The sequence below is a fragment of the Sparus aurata genome, chromosome 7 (assembly GCF_900880675.1).
Source record: "Sparus aurata chromosome 7, fSpaAur1.1, whole genome shotgun sequence".
NCBI classification, from domain to species: domain Eukaryota; kingdom Metazoa; phylum Chordata; class Actinopteri; order Spariformes; family Sparidae; genus Sparus; species Sparus aurata.
The window spans coordinates 5,724,018-5,750,866 of record NC_044193.1 but is presented as its reverse complement, the minus strand read 5'-3'; the positions used below and the strand labels follow the sequence as shown (position 1 = coordinate 5,750,866).

The following is a 26,849-nucleotide window of genomic DNA, read 5'->3' as shown; positions in this document are numbered from 1 at the left end:
GCCCTTTAAAATTGGACAACATATGCTTTGCAGTTGTTTTGTCTCCACGTTGAGCTGTGGCTCACTAACCAGCCTGCTGGACCACTTTACCATCCGGTTAACTGAGTTTTTATTTTCCAAAGAGAGGTTCCCAAACCAGGCTGCTAGTGTAAATAACAGAGATGTAAAGATGTCAAGTCGAGACTATTAGATAAAAAGTCATAAGTTTGAGATTTTGAGAGATGCAAACACCATAGTTATGAGATAAAAAGTCAACATTTATCTCCTAATGTTGACTCTTTCTCTTATAAGCACGGTGGTGAGGTGGTTACTGCTGTAAAAAGGACCTTGGTGTTGAGACCTGGCTGCTGCAGAGAGCCCTTCTGTGCAGAATCTGCATGCTCTGCCCGTGTCTGCGGAGGTTTTCTCCAGGTCCATGCAAAGACATGCAAAAAAGAGTCAGGTGAATCTGTTGTCTGTAGGTGTGAATGTGAGCATGAATGGTTGTTTGTCCCTGTATGTCAGCCAGGTATGTGAACAGGTTGTACCTCAGGTTGTCAGCTGGGTCAGGCGGTTTCAGATAATGGAAGGATTTTATAATCATGATTGACCATGATTTTTTCATCAAGCTTAGTTTTCTTTTTCTTTGCTATTTGTGAGAAAAGTAGATTTTTGAGTCTCATTCCCAACTTGTCAAAAAACTGACCTTAAGTACAGCGGCTGACGATCCTACGATCCCTGCAATCATTTAGGAACATTTAGTCAGAAATCAGACCCAAAGAAATCAACTTTTGTTACAAATCGCACCTTTAAATGGCAGAAATCTGCCTCCAAATCATTTGACCTATTTTTTCCAGATAGAAAATGTCGTATTTCAATCTAAAAATACTTTGAAAAACCTCATTAAAATACCAGTTTTTATTGTTTTAGACTTTAAATCTCATGATCATGTCCCAACAGTTCCCTTATTGTCTCTGCAGTGTATTCTAACACATCCTCCCGGTGCGCTCTGCTCCACGCTGTTATCACTCTGCGCCGCAGCTGAAGCAGCCACTGCCTCTCGTGGCTGCGATCAAATTAACCATGACGTCAGCTGAGCCGAAGTGAGTGCGTGCGGTGCAGCACGCAGTCAGTGAGGCACGAACTGCAACTCCCATGTAGCTTTGCAGCATCACAAAACTACATATCCCACCGCCACCCGCGTTACGCGTGCGCAACGGAGCCAAAGCTTAAAAATAAACTACAAATTAGCGGCGATAGGACTACACATTTTCGGGGACATGCGCAGAAGCGCGCCCGAGTCCCTTTAAATGTACTGTACGTGCAAAGATGGCAGCTCGGGTCGACCTGCTCCGTGCCAAAGTAGAAGAAGAGCGGCTGAGGGAGAGTCTGGACCGCTTCATCCAGGAGAGGAAGAAGAAGAAGAGCAGGGAGCTGTCGCCGCCGGCTGACAAGCGGGAGAGGTGTGAGAAGGAGGCGAAGAAAGTGAAGCTCCATCACCACCACCACCACCAACAACAACAACACCACCAACACCAACACGCCGAGCACCGGGCGCACCAGCTGCAGCAGAATCCCAAACCCCACAACTTCAGCGCAGGTAAACATGTCCTGCACAGCCACAAACACAGCCACCACCACCACCACCATCACCACCACCACAGCATCAGCAACGGTGCGAAGAAGAGCCTGCAGCCGTCTCTGCCTCCTCCACCACCACCAACACCACCACCTCCTCCACCACCTCCTCCTCCTCCTCCTCCTCAGCGGAAGGTACCAGAGCAGCTGCAGAAGAAGCGAGCGGTGCCTCCGGAGCCTCCTGCGCTCTTCACTTTCACGCCTCTCAACATGGTCAAGGCCAAAGCTCCGGAGTTCAAGGAGAAGCACCGGGAGAAAGACGTGAAGCTCAAGCTCAAGAAGGAGAACACCGAGGCGAACGTGAAGCACGCCGAGCTGAAGAAAAACAAGGGTGAGTGTCGTGAACACAGCAGGGACCCCACAAGTCATGAACCATCCTCAATCATCATGGATGTCATTGATTTATTTTATTTTTTTTAAGACAAATGATGACATCAGCTTAAAAACTTGCAGTGAAAAGATGAATCTTCCATCTGTCTATGAATCACAGGAGATCTGAACATCTGGTATGGACTCCACAAGTGTGATGATTCATGTTATTCCAGCATGATTCCGCGTGTGTCATAAAGCTTCCTGTGTGGTCACATATGTCAAGGAAAGTCCATGACAGCCAGGACAGACAGACAGACAGGAAGTAGTTCATGCAGTGAGGGGTCATTGTGACATCACACCTGAACCTCAGCGCCATTCAACCTTTATGGGGTCACTCATGGGTTCCAGTACGCAGACTACCGTACTATTTAGTGTGCAAGAAACAGACTTGTATGTCCCAGAGTGAGGGGTGAAGTATGTGAAATGCAGTGTGACCCACAATCCTCTTTCAGGAGGATTGTGGGTCATCCTGGTGAAGGTGTGTTTCATTGCTGATGGAGCAGAAACACCTGACTGACAGCATTGACAGGTGGAGCATGTTTAAGTTAAAATACTGCGTTGTTTGTACTCCAAAGCTAAAGCTGAGGCAGATACAGAGGCGGAGCAGGAGGGTTAAAGATCAAGACGCACCGCTGATGCCTCACAAAGCGTCCTGTGACATCACGGGAACCTCTTTGCAACGCTGTCGCATCATGCTGGGACAAAATGAGTCAGAACGGTTTTTCACAAGCTTGTGGAGTCCATGCCAGCTGGATGGAGTGCGTGCTGTCATCGAAGCAGAAGGGGGGGAAATCCCAAATACTAAGAATTTTCATTCAACCTTTCACTCCAACTGTTAAAGCTGCTGTAAGCGTGGTCGTCGTTACAGTTAACTTCCTGTTCTCCGGTTTGTGAGGCAGCTGTGTTTCTTCTCTTTAAGCGTTTTTTTCATCGCTCGGCCTGTTTCGTAGTGTGAGCCGTAACCGGGAGCGTTGGAATAACCAGCTGTTGCCGGTTCCACCACTGTCAGAACAGCAGGAGCCTGCTCTCTACATGCAGACAACACGCTCTCTTCATGCAGTCCAGGGATACCAGAAAATGTTTTTAATCTCAACATACTGTTGGAATACAGAGCTAGTTAACACTCATTTTTCATAAGAATGTCATAAAGTACAGCAGCTTTAAGCTCCTGTTATGATAAATTACAGTATTCAAAATAAGTATTTTGACTTTCTGACCCTTCAGTGTATGTTTTCTCTTTGTCTTTCAAATATCTTGCAACTTATGCTGCATAAGTCTGCAGGATATTTAAATGTTCCACTCACTAGAGTATAGTATGATACTGCCTATATTTAATTTATGAATTATGCATTGTTTAGAAAATAATCAAATGTAGTGTCTCTCGTTTCTTGAAAATTCCAATGTTGATGTATCGGCACATTATTTGCAATGATCCATCAAGTGCGGTTGTCAAACACAGGAATGTAATGAAAAGCAGGATTTTTTAAAAACTTTTTAGCCTAAAATTAGACCAGTGAAGAAATCACCACCAGCATTCTTTTCTGTGTTATAATCTACAAATAAATAACATTCATATTGAGCACAGTGGCGTGCACAGACTTTTTGAAGGGCAGGGGCGAAAAGAAGGGCACTTTAGCGCGCATTTTGGCTCCCAAGAGGGCACTTTAGCGCGTGTTTTGGCTCCCAAGAGGGCACTTTAGCGCGTGTTTTGGCTCCCAAGAGGGCACTTTAGCGTGCGTTTTGGCTCCCAAGAGGGCACTTTAGCGTGCGTTTTGGCTCCAAAGAGGGCACTTTAGCGTGTGTTTTGGCTACCATTAGGGCAGTTTATCATGTTTTAACCAGCCAAGGGGGCAGTTTAGTGTCTTTTGCCAACCAAGAGGGCACTTTGGCACGCTTTTTTGGCTCTCAGGAGGGCACTTTATTGCGCGTTTTGGCTCTCAGGAGGGCACTTTAGCGGGCGTTTTCAACAATTGGGCGACGAAAGGGGGCGACTTACCCCCCTGCCCCATAGTAGGGGCAGGGGGGTAAGTCGCCCCCTTTCGTGGCAAGTCGCAAGGGTGAACATGTTGCATAATGAAGCAACATGTTCACCCTCACTGACATGTCTGTGATGGGATAATAGTTAACCCCACTAACTTTTATTATTCATGTCTCTGTAGAGCCAAGGCCCCTCAATGAGAACATCAAGTCTCTGTCACTGGAGGAATATCTCCTGAAGAAGAAAAAGAAGAAGAAGAAGCACCGCGAGGAAGAGCCCGGCACCAAGAAGGTCCGATACCTGCACAACAAGGCGGTCCAGACTGTGTGTGCGGGACTTGGAGCGGATCTGGCTCTGCCCGTTTCCCCCGATGCGTCTCTGCCGGCCGCCGTGAAGCAGGAGAGCCACCGGCAGCCCGTCAGAGACGCCATCGACAACCACCTACCCTACCTCCATGCTCTCAAACTGGGCCACATCCCATTCCTCTCCCACCAAGACCACTCCATCCGGAGCACCTGCCTCCAGACGGGCACCTGGTACGGACGCTTCATGCACGAGGAGCGGCAAGCCAACGGCGGGGGGACGGTTCTGCACGCCTACGCCGATGAGTTGGCTTGTCTGAGCCCGGCTGAGATGGAGTGCTTCGCCCAGGAGTTTCTGGAGCTGGCCTTCGCCGAGAAGCCTCGGGGTGCAGCCTCCTACGCCTTGGCAGTGGTGCACAGCGCGGCCTCCTACCTGCCCGACTTCCTGGACTACTTCGCCTTCAACTTCCCCAACACGCCGGTCAAAATGGAGATGCTGGGCAAGAAAGACATCGAGACAACCACTATTGCCAACTTTCACTCTCAGGTACGTGAAACGGAAACAGAGTCTTCTGGCTTTGATGGAGATTTCCGCAGCACTCGCAAAACTTTTGCCACAACAAAATTCACAGATTAATCGTCTCTGATGTGCTCATTAGTTGTTGCGCTTGATCTGCTCAATCAGACGAGCTGTTTGTATGATTGACAGGAAAATTCAGAAAATCTATTAGTCGATTGACGAGATTTTCCTTGCTTGTTTTGTCCAACCGACAGTCACAAACCTAAAAAAGTTCCAATTTAATATCGTTGAAGCAAATAGAAGAAAACAAGTAAATGTTGAAATATGGAACCAAAGACCTTTTTTTTCATTTTTGCTTTTAAGGGAATGACTTTACTCCAACTACTAAATGATTAATGGACTAATTATTTAAACTCTAGTCTAAATAAAAAATGTAAATTCAAATAAATTAGCTCAACTTAATGAATATATAGATTTTGATTACCTTTTTGATTTTACAGGTACAAAACAAATAAGTTTAAAGATGAAATATGTCAGAATTCTGCACTATAATGTCTAAAAAACAACTGGATCTTGGCAACCATCTTATGTTTTGTTTTGATGGAGACCCCACCGCGGAATAAATGACATATTGTGCATTTTAAATGAGAAACAGAAACAAGTAGATTAGATGTATAATAGCGGCTGAGATTGCGTGTGTAGAAATATCTAAATGAGCAGACTGTTTTATGTTTGGAGCATAACAATAAGTCCCCAGTTGTGCAGTATGTGCTCTGACAACATTGTAAAAAAAAAAAAAAAAAAAAAAAAGGCAGGGCACTTTGAAGGCCAGCCGACAGTCAGGTACATGTTCACCACCCCGCCAGTAATTCAGTCCAAAGTACACTGTTTATTCTAAAAACCTGCGCCGGTGCCAACTTTGTCCCTGCTATTCAAGAGATCCAACAGAGTCGCTGTCGTTGCGTAACAATTAAGGATTCCACTGACCGCTAACGGCAGAGAGGAGAAACGGTGAGCCAGGATGCAGACGACACGGCAGGTTTTCTGTTTATTCAGGGAAAAGAAAGCAGAGCCAGTTTAATCATTTCACCGCTAGAGAGGCCGCGGTACAACCCGATGCTTCGAGAGCAGAAGGATTCCACTAAAAGGCTCTGCTGTATCTGCTGCACTTTACTGGTTCAGTGCTGTATGTGTATATACAAGCGCCTGCTGTAATTTAACATAAAAGCAGCGGAGCCTCGTCTGTAGGAAACGTGCCTGTATCTCAGCATGTTGTTCACATCTGTGCAGAAAACAGAGTGAAGTTGTACATTTTGATTAATGCATTCACTACAGAGTTGATGCCTCCACCTGTTTCAGTTTGTTGGCTGGTTTGTCAGCACGATTACACAAAAACTGCGGAAAAGATTTCCACAAAACTTGGATGGAGGACGGGTCTTGGCCCAGAACAGACTCCATTAACTTTTGGGTTGGATCCCGGCTTTTTCTCTCACTTTCATTAACATTGTGCGATGTTTGATGTAAGTTTAAGTAAAGTTTTTTTTCACATTTTCATAAAATTCTCAGAGAATAATGCACCGATCTTAAATGAAAACATATCAGGCATATGTAGGTGGCTGGTATCTACGAGTGAGTGTTATTTGACTGACTGCCATTCTAGTTTAAGATATACAACTTGAAACAAATCTAACAGGATAAGAGCAGCGTAAAGACCTGAACACGAGGATGTATTTACAGAGTTTTCCCCGGTTAAAACAACCGAAGAGCTAGCTTAAGAGAAGCTTATTAAATATGTATGATTGTTTAAAAACACAACAACAACAACAACAAAAATATAATCCCAATAGAGAGTTGTATAAAACGTTTCTTAAAATATCAGTTATGCATTGAATAAAACATGAAATATCCATAAAATATATCACGAAGGACGTACGATTTATTTTTTTCCCCCTGTCCTAGGTGAGTCGGACCTACTGTTCAGGAACGTACCGGTCCGGACCCATGAGGCAGATCAGCCTGGTGGGAGCCGTGGACGAGGAAGTCGGAGATTATTTCCCAGAATTCCTCGACATGCTGGAAGAGTCGCCCTTTCTCAAGGTCGGCGGAAGATTTATATTTATTTATGTATTTATATTTTTCATTGGACCATATTCACTCATGCACTCACTCACTCACACACACAAGATGTTTATAGCTTCAGGTCCGAGACAGGTTGTGTACTGACCCGTGTCTCAGCGGGAATAATGTTTTTCTGCTCCGACTGCACGGCGCATCCACAACCGGAGCGCCCTCCTCTGCACCTCGGGCGGGGAATCGCTTAATATGCTAAATGCAGTGTGTGTCTCTCAGGAAGCTCATTAAAAAAAAGTACAAGCACAACACTCCATAATAACTCCGCTGCTGATGCATTGTTAGTGCTGCAACATCTGTTCAGTCTGTTGTACCTCTCATAAAAAAAATCTGTAAACACACTAAATCACATACAGTGTTTTGTGATTATATGGCGGCTTGTAATTAAGTTTGGTCGGCCGCCTCACGGCCACAGGTTTCAGCAGCATACAGTACACACACAGTACGTTTTACTGGATGTGTGTGTGAATGTACGTGTGTGTCTGTGTGTGTGTGTGTGTCCACAGATGACCCTGCCGTGGGGAAGCCTCTCCAGTCTGAAGCTGGACTGTCGCTCTCAGAGTGACGACGGGCCCATCATGTGGGTGCGCCCCGGAGAGCAAATGGTTCCCACGGCTGACATGCCCAAGTCACCCTTCAAAAGACGCAGGTGCGACCTCAGCTGCACAGGAAATACAGTATTATCAACACATCTCTGTTGTGATTGTTGTGGAAAAACAGTGGTGAAAGTGATTTATGGTTAAAGGGATATTCCGGTGTAAATATAATCCATGGTCTAACACACTGTGAAACTGTGTTAGAGTTTTATCAACCTCAGAAACGACCGCACGACAACAATACACTGCAGTAAATGGATCCAAATATAAACCGCCACCAAAAAGCCACAAATAATGCTCAGAACAGCACCAAACTTCAACAACAGTACAAATAGGGTCTCAGCACATAGTCCGGGGCATCTAACCTCCGCTAGCTTAGCTGGATTTCTACTGAAAAGCTGACTAAATTTACCACTCTTCTGCAGCAGCTTCCTGTTGACGGGAAGTCTCGACGAGTCGATTACCGAGTGCAGTAGAGTTCCGCGGCTCATGGATGAAAATGTAGGATTATGACTCCATGGAAAAGCAATCAAAGTTCATATGTGTCTTACCTGCCAGTTTATAACAGTTATTATCGAGAGCGGACAGGGAAAAGAACGGAATTGAGCATTTCTAACCGCACTCGGTAATCGTCGCGTCGGGACTTCCCCGACCCGGAAGCTGATGGAGGAGAGTTGAAATCTGTTTTTAGCTTCCCAATAGAAATCCAGCTAAGCTAGCGGAGGTTAGATGCCCCGGACTATGTGCTGAGGCCCTATTTGTACTGTTGCTGAAGTTTGGTGCTGTTCTGAGCATTATTTGTGGCTTTTTGGTGGCGGTTTTATATTTGGATCCATTTACTTCAGTGTATTGTTGTCGTGCGGTCATTTCTGGGGTTGATAAAACTCCGTAAATTAGTGGTCTGCTAACTTGATCTCTCGAGAGGGAGTCTAACACAGTTTAACAGTGATTTACACCATGGATTAAACTTACACCGGAATATCCCTTTAAGTGCTAACTGAAAACCTATCTTTGTGTCCTCTCCCTGTCCCCGCCCATCCTCCATCCTCCATCCAGGTCCATGAATGAGATCAAAAATCTACACTACCTGCCGAGGGCCAGCGAACCCAGAGAGGTTCTCTTCGAGGACCGGACTAAGGCCCATGCTGACCATGTGGGCCAGAGTTTCGACTGGCAGAGCACTGCTGCTGTGGGGGTGCTGAAGGCTGTGCACTTTGGAGAATGGTGAGTTTCTTTTGGTACGCTTCATCGAGTGCTGTGCTGAATCGTTCAAAGCTTCAGAGAGTCATTCACTTTTGATTTGTTTTGATGACCTGGGAGTGAAACTTAAGAACCAAGCATCCTTAGCTAGAATCGCTTAAACTCCATCCTTAAACAAGTAATCAGCCTCATACAGCCACAATAACAGAGAGGCTGTCGGCTCAGGTAAATCTGCCAATCTCAAACTGCGGTAATATCACTTGTGTTACACGAGCGCCCTCTTTTGGTGTGTGGAGGACTCCCACATATGGTTTCTGAAATGAAATAATTTAGTTTAACCCTAACGTTTCGTGCACATTCATATACTATGCGTGTGCATACGCCGTCCATAATAAGTTGTGAGCTAAACTCAAACTGCGAGATGAGAAGCGGAGGGTTCAAAACCAGAACAAACATGAACCAGGAAGAGAAGCGGACGGGAAACACTGACTTAAGTCATTACCCAAAACAAAAAAGTCATATTATGTATCTGCACTTGGCACTCACTACTGCATTTAATCCTCTGAATTAATTGATTCTAATAAAGGAGGATTAATGTGTGTGTTATGTGATCTGTTGCAGGACTAACCGACCTCGGATAACCAAAGACGTAGTCTGTTTCCAAGCTGGGGACTTCAATGAAGTGGTCCAGAGTCTGCAGCTGGATCTGTATGAGCCTCCTGTGTCTCAGGTAGAAACTGGACTTATCAGTCTTAATAGCCGCACACGCCGTGAAAATGTTACATATGAAACCACTGGGTGTCTTCTTGCAGTGTGTCCAGTGGGTGGACGATGCCAAGCTCAACCAGCTGAGGCGGGAAGGCATCCGCTACATCCGCGTCCAGCTCTGCGACGACGACATCTACTTCATCCCGAGGAACGTCATCCACCAGTTTAAGACGGTGTCCGCAGTCTGCAGCCTGGCCTGGCACATCCGCCTCAAGCAGTACCACCCGGAGGACAAGGACAAGGAGGAGGAGCAGCGGCCCAATGATCTCAGTCCCACATCGGGCCGAGTCTCTTTTTCCTCTCCGGCCCGGCCCGACGCCACCGTCACCCCCTGTGCACGGCCGCAGGGAGACAACGCTCACGGCGGAGTGGCCAAGACTGAGGAACCGGAGTTCCAGAGGCCGGCGACGCCTCCTGAGGAGCCTCAGCCGGCCCCTCCACAGCCAACCAAATCTGCTCACCTGCCCCGGACCTACCAGGGTTCACACCTTTCGTTGGAACCAGTCCACTCCGGATGCAGACCCTCAAAAGAGCCCGCCCTTCCAAAAGGCGTCGGCCACGCGGCGAAGTTCCCTAAATGACACATTGAAAAGATTGGTTTAAAAACTGACATCTGTGTCAATCAGGAAGCCTTTTAACTCTAACTGTTGGTAAAAAAAAAAAAATGTCCATCCATGTGTTTTGTTTTTTCAGCCAAAGGACAGTTTAATGGGACGACGTAACACATTCTGACAGCACGTAAACTGGAACTCTCTACTGTCTCATTCATCCAGAAGGTGTGTACCATGTTAAAGAAACTATGATTATAAAATGTAGTATTTTATGAGTTGCCATACTGACTTTAGGGAAATGTTAAATTCGCTCAAGGCTCAGCTGTTTGGTTTGTTTGGGCAGAAGGACGTCATGCAGGATGGAAGTCTGTGGCAGCTGAATATTGACACACTCAATATTTGATTTATTCTGGAAGCTCGATACCGACGTTATACTGTCTTGTTCATTTCGGTGACCGAGGCGTGTAGACGCAACTCTGTCCACGAGATACAGTCGGCTCACTTTCACAGATTGAGGACGTTGTCAGTGGTCTGCAGAGCTGCGCTGTTGCCGTTCCCCGGGTTGGTCACAGTAAACATGGGATGGGTGAAATGAAATGAGGGGGCTTTTGTTTTAGACTTTAGGCGTACGTGATTATCTGAGGAAACTACAAGCACCTAAAACTTTTTCTTTTCAGCTTCATAAGTTGCAGTCTGTGCGATTCTTTTATTTAAATTTTATACGCCGCCCTGTTTCTTACTGTAGATACTCTTTTTGATATTTAATTTATTTTCTTAAGATTGAGCGCAGGTTCATTAACCAGTGACGGATATTTAAGATTATTATTATTATGTCGTTACAGGGGCGCCTTTTTTTGAAACGACGAAGGGATTAGCAGCTGTCGCGTCGACCAATAATCGTCTGAATCTCCGCTGCAGGTGTGGAGTAACGTCTGCAGAAAGTCGTGTGTAAATATTTTGCCGTCGTAGACGGGGATGAGCGAACGCTGTCCGTGCACTCGAGTCCATTTGTTTTGATTCGTCCTCACCTTTTAGTTTTGGCAGGTAACGTCACTGGGTTGATGAAGGCACCGTGCGGCTTTGCTATACTGCAAACACTCGGACAGAAGTATCGAAGGCTGACCTGTTCTCCAGCGGAAGTGAATCCCCCCTCCTCACTTTCCAAACGGCCTGTCCTGAAATATCTTGCACTCTGTCGAAGTTTCAGATCAGATTAGGAGATTTGCCTTCATTCTGTTTGTCTTCACCAGGCGGTCTTCTGTAAAGGAAGTGATGACGAGATGCTGCCTTTGCTCTTCCACTGACTCCATCTTAGTGCCTTGTACTGTATCTGGTTAGCCTCGTTTTAAAACTGTGAGGTTTAGCTGTTGATGAGTAGGATAGTAAAATGGGGATCGGCCTAACAGCCAAAGTGTATCTTGTTCTTTATGTTTGTTTTTTGTTTTTAATTTAAATATATATATATAAAAAAAAAAAACTGTTGTTCAGTTGCTGTTGTTTTAATTTCCAACGTCTGCATGTCTCCTGGAAGCAAACAACTACTACACGACAGTGTTGGTGGAAAGGCTGTCTTTCTAGATCATGCTAGATCCTAATCAGGAAGTGGTCTGGTTATTTTTGTCATAAATCTGGCTGTCATAGAGTCTCGACTTCTAGCTCGACGTAGAAATAAACTGACAGTCGACGCTGTCGCAGCAGCCTTTTTGTTGTGATGCGCTGTGTTTTCTAGAAACCCATCGAGTGCTGTTGTGAATGTTTTTTATTCGGGACATATTAATACTTCCTGTCAGTTCCCTGAGTGACGAGTCAGAGGCGATTCAGTCTTGCAGAAGTAGAAGATAAAAAAAAAAAGAACACACACACACACAATGGGAATGCACAGACTTTCTATATATTTTTTTTTTTTAATAAATAACTTTTTTTGTGCAACCAGTGTATGTTTACACAGTTTAACTGTACAGCTGCATACGATGCATATTCAACATGCGTCACGCTCTCTGAATTTTAAAGGTTAAGTTCCCACCAAAAATGAAAATTAAGTCATAACGAGAAACTGGCTCGAGCTTTGTCAGTCGACGAAACATTTGTCTCGGCTGTTTCTCCTAAACAGCCGAGGCAGATTGGGACTTAACATATAATAGCTCCCTGCAAGTTAATCAGCGTAATCTAAGTCTCCGGAGGCCTCAGAATCCCCAAATTGATTTGAAAAGCCGTTCTTTATACCTTTTATTGTTTTATATTTCGGATCTAGGTGCTTCTGGAGACTTGAGACTTCAGCCAGACAAGCTGTATGGAGACGTTTTATCTTTATTTATTTCACTTGTCTCCATCTACTTCAGCTGTTTTGCCGCGAAGCTCCACAAATGCTTCGTGGGGTAGAGAATAACTAATAATGTTCATTTTTAGGTGAAGCTTGAACCTTTTTAAGATATCCTTTTCACCAAGCCGACGATGCTTTTTATAAATCATTTTGAAAAACTACGGATGGATGTGAATCGTGGGCATGGGAACAAAAACTAAACGGCACACTGAAGAATGGAAAGTCTGTCGAAATATTTACGTGCTGATGAACTAGATGCAACGTTATAACCCGTTTTCTTACATCCTGCCAGAAGCACAAAAACACACAAACACACACACACACACACACATACATAACTAAATATGTTTCTAATACACAAAGCTCAACAGCAGTTTTTTTTTTCTTTTCTTTTGCATCAAACAAGAAGTTTGAACTTCTCTCTGCAGTCGGCTCACTTCCTCGAAGTCGATAATCTAGAGGGTGAGATTCTGATAAAACTTTCAAGTCACTGCTCCGTTCATCGAGGCACTGATCTGTAATTAAAACCAGCCGTAGTCGATGCACAGCACGAAGTGCGTCAGAGCTGGTAGAGAGGCACTTCCTGTTCTCTGCTGAGGGTGCGAGACAAACAGGAGCCTGTCTTTGATCTTCCACAGTATCTTCAGTACTTCCATTGAGTCCAGAGTCATGTCACGATGCAGTGTGTCCTCAGTGTCCATGTTGGAGGAGCAGATCCAGGTTTGTTGTGTGCAAAAAGGGGGGGGCGCCTGCCTCAGACCCAGGTCTCCGGGTAAGTCCTGGGTCCCTTTGGCTTTCCAAAACGGTTCCCGAATCCTGCGTTTTAGATGAAGACGGGGTCATGAAAGCTGCAGTTTAGCATTTTAATGATACTTTTATGTGAATGCAAACTGAAGTAGAGTCAGACCTACCGAATTTAAACACTGAAGACGAAGCGCCGTATGATTGTTGTGGTGCGTCGGGTTGAGTGGGAATGGGTGGAGGGGCGACTTTAGCTGAGGATACAGTTTAGAGACGCGTTAGTCCTTCAGCTGCATACATAGGTGTATTTATTGAGTTTAAATATGAATGAGCATCACTTACGTTTTTGTTTATGTCTGAAAAACTTTAAACTCTGGGGGGAAAAAAAAAGGAAAGAAAAGCATGGATTCAGTTTGCTGCACAACGGTTTCTTTTAACTTTAAACTCTCTGGTTGAGGCTCTCGTCGCTCTTACTTTTGATCTAGACATGCCCTTCTCGCTGCTCTTGTCTGCCTTGTTTCCTGACGTGTTCAGGGAGGGTCTGCGGTTCGCCTCATCCTGTCCGACTTGAGCTGATGAACAGAAAATACAGACAGGAAGTGAAAGGACGCTCCATCGCGATGACCATGTGCACGCAGAACACTTGCAGTCAGGGATCCCCAACGGCCCAACGTGTGTTATGCGCGTTCGAACATTTTGCTCTGCGACACGGTTCTTGTGCTTCGTGCGTCTAATAATAATAATGTGTGAAAGAGGCTACTGCGTAGCGTGCAGCCACTCGACTGTGTGAAACTACTCACCACTTCCTCCTTCAGCCACGACCACAGGAGGTGAAGAGAGCTGCGGAGCGACAGTGAGGGGCTCTGCAGGAGAAAACACCGAGGTAAACTGCCTCTGATACGTGCACAACCTTTGAGATTAATCATTGAAAAGAGACAACATCTAATCTGTCATTTTATCTTGTTTATCCTTTTATCTCGTTTTGGGAAAGGACTCCAACCAGTGGTGAAAATGGGCACTTCTGAATACTCATTTTTAACCCCGCAGGTTGTTGATTGTCGACAAGACACAATGCAACCTCGCAAAACGCGATGAACAGGTGGCTTGCAGTCACCGCTGACCTAAACGGTTTCGTTAAGTGATTGTCACGCAACCCAAGGACAAGACCAAAACTTGAACAACGAATTGATCCGTGTAGATGAAAGCCTGAATTCATCCCTGTGTGGTCTAAAAGCTATTAAAGACACGCAGAGCCGCATGATCGCACTGATATTGTCTCAGCGTCGAGTATTTCTACTGATTCAAGCAGTGAGGTAAAGATGTAGTTAGTTATTGTTATTGTTAGTGACGAGCACTTTCGCTGAGCTCCCTCTCAGTTCCGCAGTCAAGCTAGCTCTGAGCGAAAACGCGTTTAGCCTTACTACGTAGCACCACGTAGTGCTTTGCGTCCCTCTCGGCAGTCCATAGTTTTTTTTTAAACCGGAAAGACATGGCGGCCTCCGTAGAGCTTGCCCGTGCTGTGTATATTCAGACAGGTAATTCTTCGCTCAGGAGGATTAGTCAGATTGTTGGCAGAGGTAATTGTGCACCAATGAGGACTTACTTACGAACGAAGATGTTGATTTGAGTTAATAAATTACTTAAATCGTTACACACTGTCCCTTTAAGCACCGTAGTTGAAATTGAGTTGAAAGTCCTGTATCTCTGGTGGCGGGCTCATAAAAAGGACACCAGGTATCTGCGATGGGGCACCAGCACACAGAGGAGGACAACCTCCACCATTTTTTTTTCAAACTTGGGGCACACCAGATGGGGGGAAATCTTAAATCTAGAATATTGTGCTTATTTATCATTTGGTTGTCAGTTTTCTATTTTGTGTTCATGCTTCATGGCGTGCCTTCTGTCTTTTCTTCATACTTTTACGCTTGCTTTGTTCATTGTTATGCACCAAAACACCAAGGCAAAATGAGAAAACCTACTTGGCAATAAACCAGATTGTAAATATGGAAAATAGTCCCCTACAAATGTCCAGGTACCATTTGAGTACTAACGACCGTGCAAGCATATACGTACACCTGTGACCTGTTTTTTAAGACTTAAAGCAACAAAACGTTGCTTCCTGGAGAGAGACAGATGATTGTTAGAGGTCCAATTTGTAAGAAAGGTGGATTTTTGACTCATATTCCCAACTTGTCAGGTACTGATCCTAGAACCTACGATCTCAAAGCATCAATAAGTAAGACGAGTTGGGAATGAGACTCAAAAATCCTCTCGGTCTTACAAACTGGATTTTAAATCTCATCTCCAGACCGTCAAATACCGACGCTTTGGGTCGGCAACTCGGGTCGGACGCTCAACCAGAGTCCGACTATCTTTCTCCAGGAGGTTTACATTTCGTTGCTTTAAATCCTCAGTAGGAACAAGTCAGAAACTATTAAGAGGCTGACCAGCATGTTGTTAGTTTTGGTCTTATCTAGGGCTCCATAAGGAGATCTATACATAAATAAAAGAGGAAATGCAGAATGCTTCTCGCCTTATCAGGTAAAAGTGAAAGCAGAACAGAGATGAGTCTTCATTAATGAGATTAAACGGCTCACCTTGTCTTGAACTCTTGGCTCGAACACTCTGGGGGGGGTGAACAAATTGAGAGCAAGAAATGTGAGCGTGTCACGACAGATGGAAAACTTAGCATGTTAATCACTGGATGGAAAAGCAGCGAGCAGAGGAAAAAAAAAGGACATGAGTCAGTGTGCGTCAGTCTGCTGTGTGCTGGGCTGTAAGTGTTTGCTCTGGTAATATTCACCTTGCTCCTGTTCATAACCCCATCGAGGAACTTCTTGGGCTGCGAGGAGCCGTCCCACTCCGATGACAGGCCTACCCTCGGTGAGGGATGTGGTGTTTCTAACAGCTGTGGGCAGAGGGCGGGCTTCTTGGGAACTGTTGTGGAGGGAGAAAACCCAAAAAAAAAGCACTCCAATTAGACAACAAGTACCGCTGCATGAGCTGAATTGCGTGTAACTCTGTTATTCTGCGACGAGGCGACGGCACACTCACTCTCTTCTGTAGTGAGGACGAAGGACTCGGGGGTTCTGTCCGGGAGCGGAGGAGTCAGGCTCTCCTCAGCTGCACAGCCAAAAGATCATGAAAACAGAAACATTATCAACAGCTGCTCTTAGAAAAGACTAGACACAAATGTTTGGAAAATCAGTGACCAGGTCGTAATTCAGCGCGGTGAGCTCACTTTGAGGAAGCAGCGGAGGAGTCACTGCATCCAGAGGCGGACAGTAAGGGTGGAGGTCTGAAGTGGTGCTCGATGCAACATCAGGGTGCGCTACAGATACCAGAAGAAAGTGCATTAATGTAATGATCACACGTGTGCAGTAATTTCACAATAACTGGTAGCATAACATTGTATATTTTCAGCTGGTTTGATTGTTAGTCATTGTGTCATTTTAATCGTCTCACCTGTGAAGGTCATTTTTGCTCTCAGACTCTACAACAAAGAGAAGAATGTTGCTATTAGAGAAAAGTCTGCATTTCTGCTGAGTTACATTTATCTCTCGAGCTTGTAGGAAGTCACACGTCAGAGGTTAAAGACACTTTTACTCTCACCTTACTTCTCACCCAAGGTTTCACCTCATCCTGAGACGCAGTGGCAGCTGGCTTCGAGTCGCCGGACCACTCGGAGGACATTCCTATTCTGTTCAGGTTCGCTGCCGGGCTGATCTCTGGCTTCTGCTCCACGGGAGCTAAAAGGCGAGAACGAGCAGTTTAATTAGCAGATTTTCAGCTAAAACCCGCTGTTAACATATTATTATTATGTTATGATAATACCTAGATCAATAGCCAACTCAAATGATTCTGGGGTTCTCTCTGGAAGTGGGGGGACAGGTGAGGGGGGGCTGCCTGGGAATGTAGAAATAAGCATGATAGTTTTATAATGGATGTTGTACTAGGTGTTGACATTTCAGACATAATTGTCACAAAACATTTGCACACCTGCGGACCAACAGGTGTGAAGGAAAAAACTCTCACACTCTGTCTTCTTCACCGGCAATCAGGAAAATGTCACGACAATGTTCAAGACTTTCATCAGGTTATATTTAGTGACCTGGCATGACGTTAATTAACGAAAAGTGACCTGATGAGTGTCTGTGTGTTCCGACAAAACGTTATTAATTTTTCCTGACTGCAAGTGAGAAGAGTGGTTTTGTAGAAAATATGAATCATCTTCTTATTAATAGAGTTTTAGACATTTTCCGCTCACCTCCCAACTCCCTGACAGCCTCAGCAGCAGCATTGGGTGGAAAGATGACCATTAACCTTTCACAGGGATCTGAGTCCTCTGAACGACAAAATCACAAACATGTTGGAGTCCAGGATGCGTTCGGACGTAGCAAAGAGTAAAGCAACATGTGGGCCGCGGAGCTTGTAGATGCTTCCTAACTTTTATCTACGAAGAGAAACACCAACCTGCATCCACAGCCAGCTCGTAGGATTCAGGGGTTCGTTGAGGTAGGGGAGGAGGAACCTCCACATCTGAATCTTTAGAACCTACAAAATGCACAACAGTTAATACTACAAGTGCCTGTCTGTGTTCTTTAAAGGGTACGTCCACTAATTTAAACATTAAAGCGTGTCAACAGGTGTCGTGGAGTACGACAGCAAATGTGGAAAAAAAAAAAGTAGTATAATGCTTTTTATGGCTCCAGAAGAAGCTGCATGTTGTCTGAGAAAATGCCTCCGGTGATGTCACTCAGTGGCAAGGTTGCATTGTGGGTAATGTAGGCACCAGATTTGTAAAAGGAAGATGAGTGCGTGGATTATAAAAAAGGTGACATCTCCGGTTTGACCTTTTTGTTTTTATATTTTCCAAAAGTTGTCTGCTGTGCCTACATTACCCACAATGCAACTAAGCCAGTGAGTTAAAACTGGAAGGAATTTAGGGTTTATACTTGTTTCCCCAAGTTAATGTGTACAATGGGTGTAAGACTAACACATACACACACACGACCATTTACCTGAGGCAGGAGAGGTTTGCTCGAGTGTCTGGTCGTTCAGACACAGTGAGGGCGTGCTGAAGATCGGGCTAAGTGTCCATTGTTTGTCGTTTTGAGTAGAGTCCACTGGTGCCTCCTCTGATGAAGGGGAGCTCAGCGGAGAGTCAAAGTAGGGGTCCTCCACCATCAGACAAAGGGCCGCTGCCACGGCCGGTGAAGGTGGAGGGTTCAGCGATGGTACGTCGTAGCTCTCAGGTATCCCGTCCTCCGCTGCAGGGGCTCTCTGGCTGGCGTGCAACAGTATGGGTGAGGTCCTGAACCCCTGCTGCGGGTCCTGGGTGGTGGCCAGAGCCTCAGGATGGGTCTCGGTCAGGTACCATTGCTGCTGGTCCGTCAGCGAGATGAGATTCTCCGACGCAGGGGCGAAGAGAGGGTGGTACTGCTGCAGAGAGTTCCTCTCCTCGTCAAGCAGCTGCTGCAACTGTGGCAGCAAATCCAAATCCTCAGCCAGGGCAGCGAGCTCGCTCACAGGGTCAGACGGGGGAGCAGACGGGATAACTGTCACCTGGTCGGGTTGACAAGGGAGTGTGAGTCGGGACAGCTTTAGATAAATGAAGAAACATTGCGTGTAAAGGTAGAAGTCTTTATGCAAATGTTTCTCTTTGCCCGTGTAAAGAACTTTGAAGCCCTGAATCTTTGCCTTGCATTACACTCACTAACTGCCTGCTAAGTCTTATTAATACCGTAGCCTTCCTGTCACAGCCATCAAAGTTCACATTTGAACCACCCGGCCTGCGATTTGATTATTTTCCACTCAGATCGTGTGACTGCATTCTACATCAGTGTTGCTGAAACCACAAGAAAGCCTTGCCACAGCTGTTGTTTCTGTTCTGCTGGTCGCGTTGGTTCAGAGCGTTTTCACGCATTTCCGTTGTTTGTTTGTGCTCTGGTCTCACTCCTGGTCACTCACCTCGTTTCTGCAGGTCTGTGCATCCGCGGACTGCAGATATTTCTCGAACAGCACCTTGATGGTTCTGTAGACCAGCTCATATTGTTCCTGAAGTTAACACAACAACAAAACCCGCTCTGTTAGCTGCACGATGCATGAAGCACAAATCACCAAGAGGTCTTTGACAGAGGGAAGCACCTGGCATGAACCTACCTTGGTTTGAACCAGCGAAGGCCTCTGGGTTCTCATGTTTTGGACTAAGTCGTAGATTGAGAAATCTGGAGTGATCATCTGGGGAAAAAAAGCACACACACCAGCACAATTCAGCTCGGATCTTTACTCTCAAACCACGATGACGTGAAGAAAGCGACGGCGCAGAATTATCTCACCTGATTCTTCAGGAGGTTCCAGGTGTAATCAATGACACACAGGGCTCCAGTCCGACCACAGCCAGCACTACAGCGACAGCAGCCAAACAAAAAAAAAAAAACAAGTAAAAATCACATCAGCTTGGGGACAGTTCAGTGTGATTAATCACGCAGTTAGGAGAGTTGAAGAGGGCATGCTGCTATTTTTAAACGACAGATTATCTAACACCGTGATTATCTTGTATTTCTGGTACTTATTGAGCTGCATCACAAAAAAAAAAAACAAAAAAAAAACACACCCATCTGGTACAAGCAGGTTTAAAGCTACATTTCCAGTTCCTCAATTTTTAAGCAGCAGCTGACAAAGGCTTAACTCAGCGGGTTTTCTTTGAAATTCCTAGACAGATAGATGGGATGGGATTGTAGTATAGCGTGATAAGAAAGGGTTGTGAGATTTTTTTTTTTCTCTCTCGCTGGAAAAAGTATTCGACTGCATTTTTCACAGCTGTAGTGGTGATGTCACTCAGACGTGGGGCGACTGCCTGCCGTGTAGGTCGGATCTGCCACTGACTCAACATTCCACTTCTGACACGTCATACTCAAAATGGCGTGGGCATGTCGCGGCGTGCTGTGCTTTCATATCTCAGTTTTTGACAATATTTTGATAGCTACTTGATGGCAGTGTAGTTAGTTAGCTATACATTACAAATACATACAGTACATAAGAAGCATTTTCAGGCAACTCATGTACGAAACTGAAAGAAACTCCAGTTATGACATTTGCACTTGAATGTACTTTCAAGTAATTCGTTTTGGAATGTAACTAAGTACATTTACCAAAGTACTTTACTCTCTTCTGCTTCACACTTCTACATTTTGGAGCAGATACTGTGATGTATCTTCAGTTACTTGGCAGATCGAATCACAGCTAAAGCACAGCATTTTTAAAATTAAATTATTATTTATTAGAATTATTTATACTATTGACAATTGGATGAAAAAAATACGAACATTTCTGGATATTGGACCTGATAATCTGTCGCCTCATTGTACACAGTATATGCATAGTATCTGAAAATATAGGTATAATACTACTACTATGTACTTTTGAATGACTGTCACTTCCACTAAACATAATATCTTTACTTTTACTCAAGTACTGCTTTTGAGTACTTGTTACAACACAGCATGTGAACAATTCCAATAAACTGTGTGAACACCAAAAGAAGCACTGTTTTGGACTGATTCATTGACAGAAATTTGTCTGAGGGCCCACACCCCGGCTTAATTGAGTTAAGCACCGTGTAAGTTTCAGAAATGACAGTAGATGTGGGTTTTGAATGAGCCAAAGTGTAAGTGCTGGAAAAAGTGAGGGGAAATGCCCACACATACACTTTAAAAGCTCAGCGGGTCGTTGGCTGCCCACCTACGCACGCTTCCTGTCTTAAAGAAAAAAAGGGAGGAGGCACTTTATGTCTGAGACCTGAGGTGAGGGGACACATACATGCTGCCCATACTACACAACCAAAACCAAAAGTGAGATCATGTAGCGTGATCTCTGCTTGCCCCAAAGTTTTCACACATATGAGAGCTGAATAAACAGCAGAAGCTCGGAGGGTAGGAACTTAGCTTGGGCACCGGAAATTTAAAAAATGAGCTTTCAAAAAAGTATTGTCCTTATTTTCTTCATAATATAATGATTAATAAGACGAATAAGAAGCTCTTAAGAAATATGTTGGGGTTTTTTTTGTGGAAAGTCTGAGGTTGAGGCAGAGACAGAGGTGCTAAACAATGCAGAGACTTGTGAACTTGTGAATATTATTCTAAACATACCACAACGGTGAGGTGAGCCTGTGACAAGATGCAACCTCTCAGATGCTTTCATTTATTTGTCTTGATCTTGGCAGCTTTATTTTGCACAAGCATGGCGTTCACTGATTGCCAGAATCAGATTCTTTGCATCAAAAAGTCCAAGATATGGTCCGACTTTGCTTTATTTCTAATGCTAGAAAAATGTTTGCATGTTTTTTCCCCCTAAATTTAAGTCAGATTTTCACCGCCGAGTTTATGATTCTGTCTATCAGCCCCGAGATCTAAAGGCTCATTTTCACCCTTATTTGATTTTGAAAAGTTTTTTTTTAATCACAGCTTAATACTTTTTAAGAAGTTAAACAATTTAGACTGTGAGGTGAAATAAAGACAATTGTCTGTTGCCCACAAAGCTATAAAATTTCACACTATTTAGTTTTAATTCAGCCCCGTTGAGAGCATTTACAGTGAGAATAGTGGGCCAAGTAAAGAGCCCTGTGGAACACCATATAGAATACGACAAGTGTTTGAAACGCGTTTTTCAACACTGACAAAAAACTAAACAAAACACCCAGTTAATGAATTGAAACCAGCCAGGAACGTAATCAGTCCATCAGTACTGTAGAATCAATTGTGCCAAACAAAGGAGGAAAAGAGAAGGAACACCAGCCCCATCACCACTTTCTCTAAGCTTATTTAAGATTTTATTGAGGGGGTTTTGGTGCTGATTGACATTTGTTGTGGATGTTATCATCCTTGCAAGATGGAGTTAGAGTTAGAATTCTTTAAGATTATTTATTAAGAATTAATTATGTGAAATTTAAGAAAGGCTGACCTGCAGTGAATGCAGATGGGGATGTCATCATGGGCTTGAATGGAGCGCATCTCCTCCAACAGTTCCAGAATAGGAGGGATGGAGTCCGGTACACCGTGATCCGGCCAGTTGACATAGTGCAGCTGTTTCAAAGTTCGGCTAGACTGGAAATAAAAAATCAAACAATCCAAGTATTTTTAGACAATTTCAAAGCGAGTCTCTTCTCAAGGTCTTATATCTGTTGAAGGAAAAAACCTTTACTTCACATTTTGCTACTCTATATATTATGGTGAGAGCCGTAGATTTGCATTTTTTCCCTTCTTTGTATCAGCTAAAAACAAGACGGATGATAATCTGATGCTTGTCTCAGGAGAATTACACAACAGTAGTTCTCACAGTCAGGGTGTAAACACTACTCACGTTGCGATAAGTCACCCGTAACGTCCTTGACAGATAATCGCCTTTACTTTCCTCAGAATCCTGTAAGAAAATTTGCCATCACTGCATCTTTAAGATGAGTACTTCTTGTTTAGTTCTTTGAAAAAAAAAAAAGGGTCATAGATGTAATGTGTATTTCTTTTGTATTATACTTGGGTAGTGAAACCAAATGTTGTATGCTGGTGTAATGATTAGATACCGTGAATAGATAATGTCAGCATATGTCATGGAACTGTTCGGGGAACCAGTCAAAGAAGGAAGTGTGACTCTTAAGAACAAAAATACTCACACAGTAAACAGTAAAAGGCTCGCAAACAAACGGCTGCTCTTGTTTCTGCGGCCAGTAGCGCTCACACTTTTTCTAGAAGAAAAAAAAAAGCGGCAAAGGAGCACACATTTTAATTTTCATGTGCTTCTAATCTGTCTTACAAACGTAAGACAAAAATACCCTCAGTCTACGCATCTCACCAGCACGTGCATTGATACACGACGTTCAGAAGGTTTGACGGTAAACAAACTATGCAAAACAGTCTGTCTTTTGTTGGGACAAAAAGCGAAAATGCAAATGAAGACAATGGCTTTACCTTTCCCATCTCAAACTCTCGACAGGCCATCACTATGACCTAAAAGCCAAACAGGACAATGCAAATTACAAAGTACCAAAATAGGACATGACTCCACTGAACACTTAAGCGTGCTAATAGTTGTTGTTTTGTGCACAACAGAATGTGTTAAAACACCTTGTTGCGTCCACAGATGGCAGCAAGGTCGTACCTTTACGTTGTACTCCCAAAGCATCCTCATGAAGTCCAGAACTGTGTGAGCTAGAGGACCTTGAGTGGCGATGTAGGCCCGGGAACCTGACACCCCCTGTAGACAAAACAGAGCTTATAGTCAAGAGTCAGGGGGACGTTTACACCCAACACAGCTTGCTCCACACATGTAGATACGCTGGAAATGAAATGCACTCTTTGCACTGTGAATTAGAGAGGAGCCACTGTTATTTCACCTTGATGAAATTGGCGTTGATGTAGTCCGTGTCATTTTTAGATGTGGTGAGGGTGAGCTTGACTCTGCTGTGGTCGACTGAAAAGAAGTGAACATGTAGTTATAATGAACGTCGCTCAGGTCTGCAGCCACTGACTTTGCTGTACCTTTTTTTCAAACCAAACAAAAAATAATCAGTGTGGAGAATTAGATTAAAATAGAGATTAAGTAAAATATGTTAGTCTTTCTTAACAATAGATGGACAAATGATGATAAACATGAGAAAATATTGTATTTTTACTAAGTAAATCAAATATAATCTGTCAAAATAACAAATATTAACCTAGCTTGACATGTAATCCACATTAATGTTTAAATGTTTGCATCATAGTATGTTTTTCCATCTCAGTATCAGACTTTTTTACATTTATTTATCAGGGTTGTGAATATATGAACAACACAAATTCAGTTTCTTAGTCATATCTTATCTGACGCCACCTCAATTTATATTTATCCTCTTATGCAGAAGTATGAATGGCAAACTGAAATATATAAATGTTTTTGCCTTAAACAAAGCTTACAGGGAACAATGTCCTTGTATCGGTTCTTCTTGATGTTATCCTGCTTCTCTGCTGCCTTGGTGGGGAAGGTCTTGTCAATGCGGTACTTAGTCGACAGGCTTTTCAACCTCTGAAAAAAACAAAAGAAATGTTTTTACCACATACATGCCTCGACGAAGCTTCTATGTTCTGTCAGAGAGGTTACGTTTCAGTGCCGTGGTAATTAAATGGTGCTGCTGCTGTGCCAGTGTACCTGTGTATTTAATAACTTATTTTCTTTGTGGGGCGTATCTTCTGTTCCAGATGTTCATTTCACACATTCGTCACAAATACAGTTATGTGTTTATATTTCTATATAATGGTAAGCTGACAACATGACAGGTGCAAACTGGACTCTAGCGCAGGGGTGCGCCCAAACTTAATGGTGTGCCACGTACCAAAAGTAAACACCTATTGTACGTTTGTTAAAATGCAAAACGGTAGTAGCATCACAAGTTCCATGATTTCAGTGTCACCGCCGTGCGCCTGTCATGAAGAATTAATTATTATTATTATGGATCCAATCCAACCCTGCTAAAGTGGAAAATAATATTTTAGCATGTAGCCTCGGCACATAGTTGAGGAGATATTTCCAGGGATGTTGTTCACTGTACATTCAACATCTTAATTTGTAATAGACCTAAGTTTTATAATAATGAATTTTCAAGCTATAGCAAGCAGTATGAAAGGAATATCAGTTTCAGTGTGCCTGTGAGGGGATTCATCAGGGCAAATGAGTAAATTCATTTTTTGTGTTTAAAAAAAATTGAAAAAAACTTATTTTGATAGTGTCTGAATAAACTGTCAGGTCATTAAAGGGGCAGTATGTAAGAAGTGTCCACCTGTCACACTCCTAACACACAGGAGGCAGCATATCACCAGAGTACCCGCTAACTGCTGCTAACTGTAGCTGCTGTTAGCTTGGTTAGCCGTGCAGCTAGTGGTCCAAACTGGAACACTCTGGGATCTAGGAGAGTTTTCGTGTTTTTACGCCGCTATCACAGGAGTTTTGGACGGGGACGGGCCAGAGCTAGCTGGTTAGCAACAATTTGTGTTAATTATTGAGTGTTATCAGCTAAAATTCTCAGATATTGCACCTTTAATAAATCATCTGTGTTCAGCACCACCTTACTGCTGTGACTCAGATCTATGATATTTGTGGGGCGCTTGTATTATCGAAGTCATTCTTGTGTTTAGTCTCAAGTCTAACGGGGGAGTTTGGAAAATAAGGGCATATTGAAATGTGACCAGTAGCTGAGTGGTCAAACATGGACTGTTTTTTTTTTATATATATATATATATGATTCATCCCCAGATGACCAGAACTTGTGACTCACTTTACTAGAAACTGACACGCTGTCTTACAGGCTGCGAGGATTTCCATCCGGAATTTACTGCGTGGAAGGTTTGACACTCAGATTTAAGTCATGGCTCGTCCAGTGCTTACAGGATTTGTTAGGACACTGGTCTTTTTGTTCAGAGGCCAGTTCTCACAGTTCCGAGCAGTCTGCTTAAAGGCCTTGCGGACCATCTGCGCTGCAAACACCACAGAGTGCTTTTTGTTCACAAAGGAAGTGATGCAACGGGCCTCTTCCTCTGGAGTGGTCCGGGTGGTAGCAGCATGACAGCAGAAGGGCAGCATGTGAAGCACACGCTGCTGTCCTGAGGCTCTGGCCTGTCACTCATCACCATGGCAGCAGCCCACTGATGATGTCACTCAAGGGGCTCAAGACTTCTGAAGGAGACTTTTCTGAGCGTATACATGTGCCTCTGTGTGAGTGTGTATAGGTTGTTATATGAAATTAAAGTGCCGGACCGACTGAATAATCTCTATCATCTGCAAGATGCATTTGCCTATGGGCCTTCCTCATTCATGCGCCTTCGCTGACAAGCATCAGTGCAAAGAGGAAGCGCAAAAGTGGCGTTGGAGCCGTTCTGACAGAGGCAGCGTGTCACTTCCCTGAACGCGATGCCTTTAAGTGAACACTTGGAAGACAGGAAAACCAAAAAAACCCTTCCTCCCGTGGTGCTTGACTGTCAGTTCTTTCAATATAATCGAACAGGGGGCAGTCATGACATGGTTTCTGATGATGTGATACTGAAAGCCACAAGACAAAAAACAAAAAAGAGAAATCTACTATTCAACGGTACAACTCGGAACAGCACTTCAACGAAAGGAACAAGACACTTGACTCACTATAAACTCCCCGGCAATGCCATTTGGTCCCTCCTCGTCCCCAGCCTCCTGTCTCTCCAGCTGGGCCAGGAAGCTCCTCAGTATCCAGGCTTGATGCTCCATGGCTGGCTGTACAGTACACTGCCTGGGATAGGGCACCTTTCACAGGCATGTCAGGACACAAAGGTCCTCGTCCACGGGTCATGGATCGCCACGACTTGATGTTGAGGGCGGTGGCACTTCTGTAGCTGCTACACAGAGCACTTCTCTATTGCAACTGTCACTTCAAGGAACTATTGTGAAGGGGAACGTGTGAACTGTCTGAGAGGAAGCAAGAGTAAACTAACAGGTTCTGCTGTCAGATGAATATTATTGCCGCGCCCCCTGGGCGTCTCTCACTGGGTCCTAAAGTCACCCGGGTGTTTGATTGCATGAGCGCCGGCGAGGGAACGGGGAGGGAAACACCCACAAATAGAGAGGGACACACATTTTATGCATGTGAACTGACACAAACAGCTGTTCCTACCAAAAGTCAGAGTTGCAGTGCAGGCAGTCGAGCCTGTTGGACAACATTCAGGACCCATGAGAGGAGTGGAGGAGGGATGTGGTTAGGG

General features: G+C 44.3%; 2 protein-coding genes across 3 annotated transcripts; one reads left to right on the top strand and one right to left on the bottom strand.

The window, feature by feature from the left end:
* The first annotated feature begins 1,262 nt into the window (after positions 1–1,262).
* On the top strand, positions 1,263–11,736 carry rsbn1 (round spermatid basic protein 1). The gene is made up of 7 exons (XM_030421759.1): positions 1,263–1,948; positions 4,149–4,816; positions 6,749–6,886; positions 7,426–7,568; positions 8,572–8,739; positions 9,337–9,445; positions 9,528–11,736. Exons 1-7 carry the CDS (start codon positions 1,309–1,311, stop codon positions 10,062–10,064), a joined length of 2,403 nt encoding a protein of 800 aa, XP_030277619.1. The 5' UTR covers positions 1,263–1,308; the 3' UTR covers positions 10,065–11,736.
* Positions 11,737–11,913: 177 nt separating this feature from the next.
* Positions 11,914–26,575, bottom strand: ptpn22 (protein tyrosine phosphatase non-receptor type 22). Of its 2 annotated transcripts, XM_030421758.1 has the most exons (26): positions 26,257–26,574; positions 24,042–24,150; positions 23,483–23,559; positions 23,248–23,343; positions 23,058–23,096; positions 22,763–22,834; positions 22,456–22,515; positions 22,057–22,199; positions 19,434–19,500; positions 19,258–19,335; positions 19,066–19,152; positions 18,117–18,660; positions 17,569–17,649; positions 17,363–17,440; positions 16,930–17,001; positions 16,708–16,844; positions 16,561–16,588; positions 16,337–16,426; positions 16,150–16,218; positions 15,899–16,032; positions 15,693–15,720; positions 13,896–13,958; positions 13,570–13,667; positions 13,438–13,468; positions 13,266–13,349; positions 11,914–13,170 (listed from the first exon to the last, which is right to left on the bottom strand). In XM_030421758.1, exons 1-26 carry the CDS (start codon positions 26,356–26,358, stop codon positions 13,109–13,111), a joined length of 2,529 nt encoding a protein of 842 aa, XP_030277618.1. In that variant the 5' UTR covers positions 26,359–26,574; the 3' UTR covers positions 11,914–13,108. The 2 variants fall into 2 exon arrangements, 1 of the variants encoding a protein (XP_030277618.1); XR_003984531.1 differs by lacking the exon at positions 15,693–15,720 and having other exon boundaries at positions 26,257–26,575.
* Positions 26,576–26,849: the final 274 nt, after the last annotated feature.